This window comes from Stegodyphus dumicola, chromosome 6 (genome assembly GCF_044657685.1).
Source record: "Stegodyphus dumicola isolate Sdum_Otavi_A_Nest chromosome 6, ASM4465768v1".
Classification (NCBI taxonomy): Eukaryota; Metazoa; Arthropoda; class Arachnida; order Araneae; family Eresidae; genus Stegodyphus; species Stegodyphus dumicola.
This window is the reverse complement of record NC_140773.1, coordinates 196,054,270-196,066,285: the sequence shown is the minus strand read 5'-3', so window position 1 is coordinate 196,066,285 and position 12,016 is coordinate 196,054,270. Positions and strand designations below refer to the sequence as shown.

The 12,016-nt window shown below is 33.6% G+C and overlaps 1 protein-coding gene across 1 annotated transcript in view; it reads right to left on the bottom strand.

The window, feature by feature from the left end:
- Positions 1–1,877: 1,877 nt before the first annotated feature.
- The window catches only part of LOC146996927 (uncharacterized), a 13,040-nt gene continuing 2,901 nt past the window's right edge, over positions 1,878–12,016 (bottom strand). The window contains exon 3 of the mRNA XM_085819317.1: positions 1,878–2,166. Within this exon, the coding sequence (XP_085675443.1) occupies positions 1,976–2,166 (191 nt within the window). The 3' untranslated portion in view covers positions 1,878–1,975. The remainder of the gene's footprint in view (positions 2,167–12,016) is intronic.

Here is a 12,016-nt window from a genome sequence, read left to right as displayed (position 1 = left end):
AAAGGAGTACTTCGCTTAAAACATTGTTCTAAGACTACCAGTTCATAATTATAAAAAAGCGGCAAGAGACTCTAGTTCACAAATATACGTTTACAGTACAAACTCCGAGGTCCGAGACCGAAATCGTCGGGACTTTGAAGATTTCGGGATTTCGGATAATGAATTTAAATTAAGTAAGATGGTATATATGAATCATAAAGAAAATATTCTTTATTAATATTTCTTTAAGAAAGAAGTATTTTACAAAAAAGAAAGTTTTTTTTCTGAATCACCACCATGTGTAATTAAAGTATGGCTCGAAATCGAAATGACGATGTTTTATGGATTTTAAACAGTATTACATATTTTTAGAATTCTTAGATGGTCTTACTTCAGCATATACTTTTAAAGGCTATTTTATACTTGCATTTTAGTTAATATTCCGATACACATTTGCTTATTGACAGATGGAAGTACTTAAAGGAAGGTTTTGGATGGTAAAATCAGAGCGTATTCTGCCTACTGAAACGCCACGTTGCTAACTTTGATTCTCTAGCGATCAGTATTCTGCGGTGTTGAGTTACTCTTCCCATTAGGCTCTTTTACTGCGACTGCGGTCAGAGACAGTTTGTGTACTAGTTATACTCTGAAGCCATTGCACTATACTACTTAAGTGTCATTAGTTTTAGTCCATACTTTATCTTTGATTTAAAGGCAAAGCTATTGTCTTTTGCAAGCACGAGTTGGTCCGTCTGTTAAATTTTATTTGGATTAGTAAAGGGTCACTTACACGCTTTCGCTGTCGCTGTGGTACTTAAAATGCATAGTGATAATTCGCTACTTGTCTTTTAGAGTTCTGGTTTTATTTTATGCTACCTAAAAGAGCCAAATGCTATAAGGTTACCATTTATCAGTACAATTTGACTTTTATACTTCACACTTCAGAATTAATTGAGTTGCATATTAATTTAACTTACATTACTTAAGTTACAAGAACTGAAATACTGTTTCTAGAAGGTAATATTTAAATTCTAATAATTAATAGATAGATACATATATAATTAATAACAAATGCGTACTATTGTGGAAGGTTTTAATTGGAATCTGTAACTACTAATTAAACTGGAATGGTTAAGTAAAATGCAAAACTAAAATATAAGCGGCAGTAAAGCAGGATTTTACTTTTTAACTCCTTTGTAAATACATTTTAAAACACATTAACTTTAAAGATTTTCTTCTTGTTTTTCTTTACAAATTATGTGTATGTGTATTATATGTTTCCGATAGCGAAAACGAAGTCATAATTTTGAGGTGTTTTGGTGTGTAAAACATAATTTTTTCAAACTTTACATGCTTTAGGTATCCTTTTCATGCTTTGTGAGTTTATATGTTTTAAGGTATTTCTCCCACTTTCCTAGCGTGCCTTCGTGGTGTAGTGGTTCTGCACGCTGGGCCGGTGTTCCAGAGGACCGTGGTTCTATTTCCGGCGAAGCCGTCTGCTAATTTTTCATCTCTTCAGCTTTTCCGATTAACCTGATGCCTGTACAATGTAAGTATATAGGTGCTAATGAACAATTGTAATACTTCTGTTTTGAGGGATTCAAATACAAAAATATTAACTTAAACTTGAAACTCATTCTGCCTAAAGAAGTAAAGTTATGAAAATCATTCTCCTTTTATTAACTAAATAATTTCTCTAATAATCCAAATATTTCAACTTAATACCCCTAGGCTTTGACAGTGTCTCTTTTCGAACGCGTATTGCAAATGAGATACCATTTTCTTCAACTCTATGTAAAATCAACAATCTTCGTAACACTGCTAAATATAAATATATTCATGTATTACATGATGTATCAAAATTGGAAAATTATGACCCTATATAAATAAACCAATGATACATTTGCGTCACTTTTATTTATTAAATAAATCTTTATTTTCTTGAAAAAAAATTACACTTCTTGATTGTCTTGATTCTACTCATGAGTTTCTCTTTCTATACACCAGTGGCTTTTACAGGTGTTGCTTCAAACTCGTTCTGCTCATACGATTTGTTTGGTGAAAAACGGACGCAATAGTCAGTTCCATAACATCTGGTTCCCTCAGGACAGCATGTTAATCCACTAGGGCAGCAGACTGCATTCGAAACTGGACAACATCCTAAACCTTTCGCAGAGACACAATATGCTGAAAAAGGAAAAAAAAAGAATTCATTATGTTTGCGAAAGTATCATGTGAATATTTTTAAATTTTTATTTTAAATCCAAACTTTTCCTAAACAGTCAAGGAAAAAAAATCGGAAAGCTTTCAGATTTTACATTACGCATAAAAGGGCCTTTTTTAACGCTTTTATAACTAAAAACCCCAGTCGCCCTTTAAGAGGGGGAGTATGTAAGGTATATCTCCCACCTTCTTGGCGTGCCTTCGTGGTGTAGTGGTTCTGCACACTGGGCCGGTATCCAGAGGTCCGCGGTTCGATTCCCGGCGAAGGCGTTGTTTATTTTTCTTCACTCCTGCTTAAAAAAGATACCTAATGTCTCTACACAGCGAACAGACACAATGAATCTAAAAAGCAGCATCGTTATCCTGATATGGTACAAAATCGACACGGCAGTCAAACTGTGCTTTCGATTCTATGCCCATGTCAATCGTACGTTGGTGTCTATCCCATTCAGTTGTCTTAAAAATAATAATTTAACTAAATTTTTACTCTCTTGATTGTACGCGGTTCCTAATAATAAAATTTGTCTGCGATGGGCAGTGCTATATACCGGGTCGATGCTATGCTTGAGTCGGTTCCACTCATTATGTGTCTGCGACAACACTGTGCAGTTGATAAATATTCCTTAATTTTTTCATTTATTATTGCATAATTATGAAATTTTTTGATAGTGTCTCTCGTTATGTTGGCAACTATAGTGTGCTAGTTGAGTCGATTCTACTCATTATATGCCTGTAACTCATAATATGGTATATTCTACTCATTATGTGCCTACTCATTATAGGCCTTGAGTCGATTGTAGTCATTATATGTTTTAGTCGATTCTACTCCTTATATGCCTGTGACTACAATGTACAGGTGATAAATGCTCCTTAATTTTTTTCATTTATTATTGCATCATTATGAAATTTTTTGACAGTGTCGCTCATGTTTTGCCAACTATAGTCTGTTAGTTTAAAATAGGAGCTTCAATTTTGTTTCTTGCGCTCCGATTTGTCTCGTTATCATAAAATTGCAGCTGTAACAAACGATTTGAGTCGCCTAATTGTGTTTCCCCACTTTATTTCCGTTTAACGCCTTTCGCTTCATGAAAAGCAGGTGAAGGAAGGCTGACTTGAAATACAGCCTCAAATGAGGTGGATTTAAAAAATGCTCTGCGATGATGACTACATGCGTTGCGATCGCAAATGAGTAGGGTTAGCAATGGCCTTGAAGGGCCTATTTTACAGTTATTATGCCGATTTTATAATTCTAAATTTTCCTTAACTATTGCTCCCAGGAAATTCGTGAACTTGGCTTAACACTAGAAATTTTTTTATTAAAAAAGAGAGAGATTGAGTGAAAGAGTAAGATAAGACAAAAAAAGAAAAAGGAAGGAAAAGAAATAACTAGCTGTTTGAATTCTAATCACAGTACTAAGAGTTAAGAATTTGTTAGATATTTTCCTAGCAGTCGTTCACCAAACGCTACGTACCTGTTGGCCCTAAATTTAGCGTGAAGTAATAGTGCTATCTCTAACGATAAATCAACAGAATAATTTACAATGGTGCGTAGATACTTTCAACATTGTACACGTAGAAATAAGCAGTGTTTGTAGAATATTTTCGAAATGCTAAAATGTGTTTAATTAATTTGAATTAACTGCATTAAATCCTAAATCCGATAAATTGTGTTTATTAATAGTTTTAGGAGAAAATATCAGAAATGAAATTTTTTGTTATCAATATCAATCCATATCTCCTCTAGCAAAGCATTTTCGTTAGTTTCATTTTTCAGTTATGTTTATTTCTATGCCATCTCAGTTTTTATGTATTTTAGTTCAGTTTCCTTCAGGTGTCGCCAAACGTAAACACATAAATATAGTATCTAATAATCAGTTGTAATAACAACATATGAATAAATAGCAACAGGAAACAAAAATTAGAACTTTTAAATATTAAAAAATTTAAGTTTTTTTATTATGTGGGAATATTTTATTCTTTACTTTGTAGGGATTTATAATTATTTTAAATACCAAATTTATTTAATTTTTTATAACCTTCATTCTCCTAATTGTCAGTGCCGGAATATTTAAATTTGGTAGCGTGCGTGAAGGAATGCAAATTTCACCTTGGAGATAGAGTTTAAAAACATACGTTCAGTAGGAAAGAAGGAGAGTTAGACTATTGCCGTCACTTCTGTTGCTTAAGAGTCTGTTTCCCAGAGTAATTGCTGGTTCGCGCGGCTTAATTGCGTTTACTTGCTGCCACTAGTTTTCGACGGGGGTGGGGGGTTAAAAAACAGTTTTGGTTTAGTTTAGCGACTTGTACATATCTCATTAGTTAGTTCTTTTGATTTCAATTATCGCCCAAGCAGAGGAGTAGTTTGTTAGCATCGAGCTCACGCACTATAAATTTTAAAGAGTTAATAAAGGGCACCCTTCTTCCATGCAGTTACTACTCTTAAAGCTTCCACACAGGAATTACTCTAGTGGACTCTACAACTTTATTAAAATATAAAACAATTTTTGAAAAATGTCATTAACTTTATAACTTGATTTATGTTAATTAACCAGTTATTATGATTTTGATCTTTACTATGACTTATTTCTTCCGCATATATTATTCCTTACTCCTTCCATCGGTGTCCGCGACATCGCGGACGAAAACGTCGCGGAGAAAACAATGCAAGGCGAAAACGTCGTGGTACAAAACATCGTGGGAGAAAAGAAAGCAAAGAGAAAACATCGCAGTTCTAAAACATCGAAGTAAGATTCATGGTACAAAATATCGTCATCGAAAATAAAGCGGTTAAAAACTTCGCAGTTTAAAAACATCGTCGTCGAAAATATCATGGTAAAAAATAAAGTACCCACAAAATATCTCATGACGATAACATTGCACAAATGAGTTTTTCAGCTGTAAATGCATTTTCGCATAATGATTTGGAAGCGCCAGAAAGAAAGAGGGATATTTTTACTTTTATATTATATATTTAAATCACATAATAAATTGTGGCTTCAAAAGTAAGAAGAAAACTTGGGAGCTTTAAAAATTAAAATGAGTAGAAAATTAATGCAACTTGATAGTACTTAACAGAATTTTAAAGTTAACTAACAATGCCATTAATAAACTAATCTTTTTGCATAAAGTTTTACTTATAATTTTTCATCAAAAATGCAACCTAAAATGTTTACAAAAAGGAAGATAAATAACTGCATGAGGTTACCTCTATAATAATATCTTTATTAATTATCAAATTACTTTCTTTCACCAACGTTAGTCTGATATTGTTTTGGTGAAAATTGTATCTTGTTTTGTTCCCGTTTATTCTTAAACTGTCGCTAACATTTCTTGTGCTTCCAAATCCTTTTGCGAATATGCATTTCAAACTTTTAAAACCTGAAAAACGCATGTGGGAGATGCTATCGTCATGCGATTATTTGTAAGTGCTTTTTTTTACCACGATATTTTCGACGACGATGTTTTTAAACTGCAAAGTTTTTGAACAGCTTTATTTTCGATGACGATATTTTCACTGCACCTTTAAATTCTTATCTCATATTAAATTGTTAGTAATAATTTCATGTTAATATCTTGCTTAACTTTATTACCTTTTTATTATAATTTAACGATTTACCTTAAAGTTATTTGTGACAAAATTTATTATGTAACTTATTACTTAAATTCCTTCATATAGCTCAAATGTTTTAAAATTTAGAAATTTTCTTTGTGTTAATGCGCACGTGCTTAGTAATTTTTAATTTTGTTCGATAAGGATAGGGCCTTCGGCTCAGGTACCCAGGTGTATACACCATTCCCCCGTGAAACAGAGACGATATTTTGTATCACGATGTTTTAGAACTGCGATGTTCCTCTTTCCTTTCTTTTCTCTCACGGTGTTTTGTACCACGACGTTCTCGCCTTGCGTTGTTTTCTCCGCGATGTTTACCAACATGTAAATTTATTTGACTCTTATTGCTTAATTTACATGGCCGTGAGTAGTAGCTGTCTGTAACACGAGTAGTGTTTTTCATGTTACAAGTTAAAATGTTAAATAAAATGGTCATTTAAAACCTTCGCAAGTTTTTTTCATACTATTTCAGACATAATAACAATAGCTAGCTAACCTGTTTATAAGGTTTTAGGACTTAACATACGTTCCCAGAGCAACTGCAACATTACAACTTTATTACAAAATTTTCTGTTTTATTAGTATTACTTTCAAGAAAATAAGTTTTAGCTGTTTAACACTAAAAAATCTGATGTGGACACCGCATTATTTTCTTATACTGCTTGTTAAATTATACACATTTTTTGCTGCACTTCATTTAAACTTACTTCCTCGAATTTCATTAGAGATATATTTCTCATTCAATCAGTTCAGTTCTCACATCGCGGAGCCTTCATTAAACGCTAAACACCTTCATTAAAAATGCTAAAATACAGGAAAACCTAAAACATCAAATACGGTAAAAACAATATAAAAATCAATTTCTTACAATTAAAGATTAAAATTTTTGGGGGTAAACAAGCAAGTTAGCCAATGGGCCGAAGACAAAATTTCTGGTGTACAAAATCGGAATTTACTCTTAACTGTCTGGACGATTGCGCGATAAGATTCTGAAGCTGGTGCACAAGCTTACTTAATTCACTGTTCTACTAAGAGTTTCAAACATAAACAAATGGCAGCCTCGTTAAGTATAGGGCCACCTAAACTTTCAAATTGTTGATAATTCTGCAATTCTATCCTCGACCCAAGCTTACGGGATCTGTAATAGCCGCAAATTTAGAGAATTATAAAATGTCCGTATTTACTTTTCTTATACCCAGCAATATATTTCTTTGGACTGATTTATAAATATGTTTATAGCGGATCAGGAACTGTGCTTGAGACTGGAAACATAACTAAAGACGTAAAAACCTTAACTAAAACATAAGAATAGCACAATTCAATCACATTTAAAGCACAAAAAAAAATGCAACCGGGTTATAGAGTGAGTGTATATATATGTAATAATTTTAAAATGCGTAGATGAAAACAGTGGAACTTTTAACAGCTTAGATATTGCGTAGATGATGAGAAAACCGTAGTGGCTTGAAGGTGGCAGAGTGTAAAACATGATGACGCAATTTAGCACAATGTATCTTGATAAATTACAATCTTTATTATTTTACTTATATCAAACCATCCTTTTGCAGATAATCCTAATTATATTTGAATACAGTAAGTTGCATTTTGAAGTACGATGTCATCTTAAGCAAGTAAGCTGCAGCATCATGGATGAAAAGCGTCTTGCCAGCAGCAGAGCGTATGCGAAAAAGGGGAGAGTGTCATAGAACTTCAGAGGAAGAAGGGTGGGAGTCGGAAAAGTTTCAGTTCAGAGTTTTGGTTTAGAATTAATTTGATTGGATAAGAAGCATCTGAATTAAAACGTTACGTAAGATAGAACCATCTGGAACCTGTGAGAAGAGATAAATTTAGGGGCAAATTAGCAAATTTAGAATGTTAATTTTGAGGTCGCCAATTATTTTTTTGAAACAGCTATCATATATTTTTATATCTTACATATATATTTTACCCAACTCATATACGTACACTCATATAAATATATAGATATGTACGTTTGGTGCAGCCGACTCTAAAAAAAGGGAGGTACACAACTACATGTTTTAACAGTCTCATATACAAAATTGCAACGTTCTACGGCTACTCGCTTTTCAGATATGCGAGATACATACGTACAGACGCCCCGAGAAAAGCTCTTCTGAATCCAATTTAAACTAATTTTATAATTCGTTTGGGAAAAAGGAGTCCTCTATTCTGTTCTTACGTACGTATGTCATGCAAAAACATCGTTAAATTGCATTCGATTGCGGTGAAAATGGATATATTTGTTGAAATATGATACTCAATATGATACCCAGAATTTTTTGTGATAGCAATACTTCGTTTACTTTGTACAAGGAAGTAAAAATGAATGTGTACAATATAATAATTAGTGTAAATAAAATTTACGTTTATTTACCTTTCACTGGAGCTTAGGCCAAGATTACTAAAGCGTTTTTATGATGTGAGCGCGGTTGAAGCGTAGCGTTTGAGATGAAAGTTGGAATGGTTGACGAAAAAAAAAAAAAAAAAAAGAAACAAAGTCCGAAACGGGTGTTTTCAAAAAAAAAAAAAAAAAAAAAAAAACCGCTTCTGCAGAAATAGAAAACATGCTCAATCATTAGCAGCAAGAATGATCTGATTTCAATATATATATATATATATAATTTGGTTTATATGGATGAACAAAGATAGAGATGTGAGAGCAATGAGATAAGAGAAGTTTGCGAGAATTACTCGTATGAGTTTGGCTTTCGGATTTCATTAGCAGTAAATTCAAGAAAAGAAAAATATGGCCGAGCTCAACTATAAAAATTGGATGTTGTCGTCTAAAATAAGGAAAGAAATTAGAGGAAGTCAGCTCTAGGCTTTTCACACTTACTATATAACCACGTTTCAAAACACAAATTACTGCATTTACTGGAATCTCCCTTTTGTTCGTAGATTTTTGTTCTAAAATTTTGTAAGATGCTAAATTCGGATATTTTAATGAATGCAATTTGAGAATGTGAGGAAGGAGTTCAACTATCATGCTTATCAAATATTTACACTGATTAAAAACTAAATAAGCCTCCCAGGTAAGTTACCGTACACATAAAATGATTAACTGGAACTATTAATAATAGTCAGGTCAAGTTGAGTGATTTCAGTTTAACATTTCATCCTTTCTGCTGTTACTAGTGTGCCTGAAAATAAATAAAAATAATGTAGCTTCAATTTTTTTTTTTCTAATTTTTCTTTTTTTTTATGTTGTTGTTGACTTTACCAATGTTATATGTTTAACAAAGGCCAGCACAAAACCACAGTATTCAACGTGGCAAGCAGACATTCAACGTAGCATTCACCTGTCGTTAGCAAGAGCGTTGAGCACCATACAAGCGACAGCCCGACTTAACCTCAGTTCCGCTTCCAATTTTGAGAGACAGCGCTCCAAGGAGACCAGTCCGAGGTTTTCCCACCTCTTTTCTAGTACCACCAACTTGACGACAGGACTTTCGGCTCTCTGCATATTTAGAGTGCCTCCATTCCGCACAGACACTATACGTTTACAAACATCCATCGGGAATCCCGTATTGGAACACGGGCCCTTCGGTACGGAAGTCACAGTCACTAATCAGCATCCCGATTGGGCGATAATTTTCCTTTCTTAACATTTTATTTAATAAATTAGCTTTCCTTTTATCCTAATCAGAAGAAAAAAATTCTTATTCAAATTGTACGTTTTTAAAACTACTGAACCTTCTTTTCCCAAAATTAATCCTAAAATATATATTACATGCAATAAATTCTTATTTTTGAGTAAATGTGGTAACTTCGTTTTTAGTGCAAAGAACCTTTGTCCCTGAAGGACTATTGTTTTCATTTTGCGTTGAATGACTATAAATGCCCCTTTTCACTTTTCAAACTGTTGCCATCCAATGTTAGAGTCCTGCATTATATTTGAAGAAATTAAATGATAAATAATATGCATAAATGTATGTCTATTTCTCGCATTGTGATAAAACAACGGTACATAGAGCCATCAAATTTTGAATGACGTAATCCTCCTACGAATATAGGCATGTGGAAGAACAAATTTGAAATTTAGAATTTGCTTTATTAACGGTTTCATATTTGTAAAACTTTAACGAATTTTTGAGTAACAAACTCAAGGATTTCAAAGCGAGAAATGGCAACACTCTACGGGGAACCCTTTTTATCTCCAGCGCGCGGAACTGTGTATCAGAAATTCTAAAGATAGGCTCATTTTAAAATTATTTTGCGACATTGCTATTGAACTGAATTTTATGGTTTAAGTGCTTAAAATTAACAAACCGCGGTTCCTAATTATGCGTCTAAGCTACGGCAATGTCGTTGGTATATCGATGTCGATTCTATGTTTGTGCCGATGCTACGCAGTATCGATCATATGTCTGTGACTGCTCCACGGTTGATTTTTCAAATACGAAATTGAAAGTAAACTTCTTTTACTCACTAATGATTCTTTATAGTATAGATGCTATGCTTGTGTCGTTTATACACAGTCTTGCTCATATGTCTGTTAATTTTTCTGCGCAGGTTATTCTTGAAATGTGTTTTAATTCTTCTCCTCGGTACTGAAATTTTATCGAGTTGATCATATTCATGTCGATAATATGACTCTAACGACACTTTGCTAGGGATTTTTTAATTGTGCTTTAATTTTTCAACTCATTAGGGATTATTGTCAATCTATTAATATCGGTACTACGCTGGGTTTTGAACCGATGTCGATTTTATGCCCTGACAGCACTATATCGATTTATTGTGTTGCGACTAAAAATTTGAAAGCTTTGGCTCTTTTTTGTTACAGCGGCGTCAACCATATTTGGCGATTTGCACCAAGATCGCAGGTATAATTTCGCCAAGCTTGTGAAGCTCGAATGCAAAATTAAATTGCACACTATATAATAATAATAATAGTACTCGCATGTCGTTTCCTATGAATATTTTTAAAAACCCTTATCCTTATTATTATTTTATTGCATGCATTGTTCCTGTCAACTGCAGGACTTCCATACATATTAAACATTTTGTCACACTATTTCAGCAACGCCAACTCCTCTGCCCAAGATACATAAATTAACAGCAGTGGCGAATGATATTCTGAAACCGGTGAAACAATTTCCAACACGGAGGCCTTTCTTCATTTCGCAGTTTTTAACATTGCACCTACAAATGGTTTCATCGTTAGCATTAAGTTTCATGTTGGGGCCATTTTCGCATACAAACGTTCAAGAGAACTTAATTCAAAACAGCTAAAGAAAGCTAATCCGCGAATTCACTACTGTCAACAACAGCAGTTTTCTAAACAAACTATTAAAACAACAACTAACTGAATTGCCAATGCCAATGAGGAAAAATTTCGGAGTCCCTATGGTAATCAAAGACTAACTGAATCGAGAGGTTTTCCTCCTTTTTATAAGATTTTAAATCGTGCGCGAGAATTTTCTGGAACTTTCTCGAAATCAAGAAGAGATTTTTTTTATTAAATGTTAAATGCACCTGCTCTTGTACTTTTAATTTTCCGGTTAAGCTTTCCTTTAATATTCGCCACGCGCTGCACTGCACGGGGAATAAAAAATTTAATTTATAATTTTACTAACATTAGCTAATTAAATACCAAATCCGTAACAATATATAAAAGCGGCTTGAGTGTTTGTCGCCAATAGTTTACTGGTTGCTTGCGTAAATGTGAATTGTTTTATTCCCCGTGCAGTGCAGCGCGAGACGAATATTATGAGAAAGCTAAGCCCGAAAAATTAAAAATAGAAGAGCACGTGCATTTAACATTTAATAAATAAATTTAACATCTAGATATAATAGAATTCGGAAATATGCAACCAACAAAAACGGCAACGATTAAAAAAAAAGAATAAAATGAAATAAATAAATATCTTTGTTATATGCGGCTTAAGTGTCTGTTTGTCGCCGATAGTTTACTGGTTGCTTCCGTAACTGTACTAGCCAATGGGGTGAAGTTGCCATGGCACAGGTTTGCCGTTTCAATTGAGACGTAGACAATTTCCTGTAAAACTTGCCTTTGCTATGACCATCCGTAAGTCTCAGGGCCAAACGCTTAGGCGTGTTGGCATTTTTTTACCTGAGCCTGCATTTGGACACGGTCAACTTTATGTTGCCTGTTCAAGAGTTCGGGAAAGAACGGACGTAATATTGAAAATAATAGATGGTCCTCTGCAAGGCGAGCTT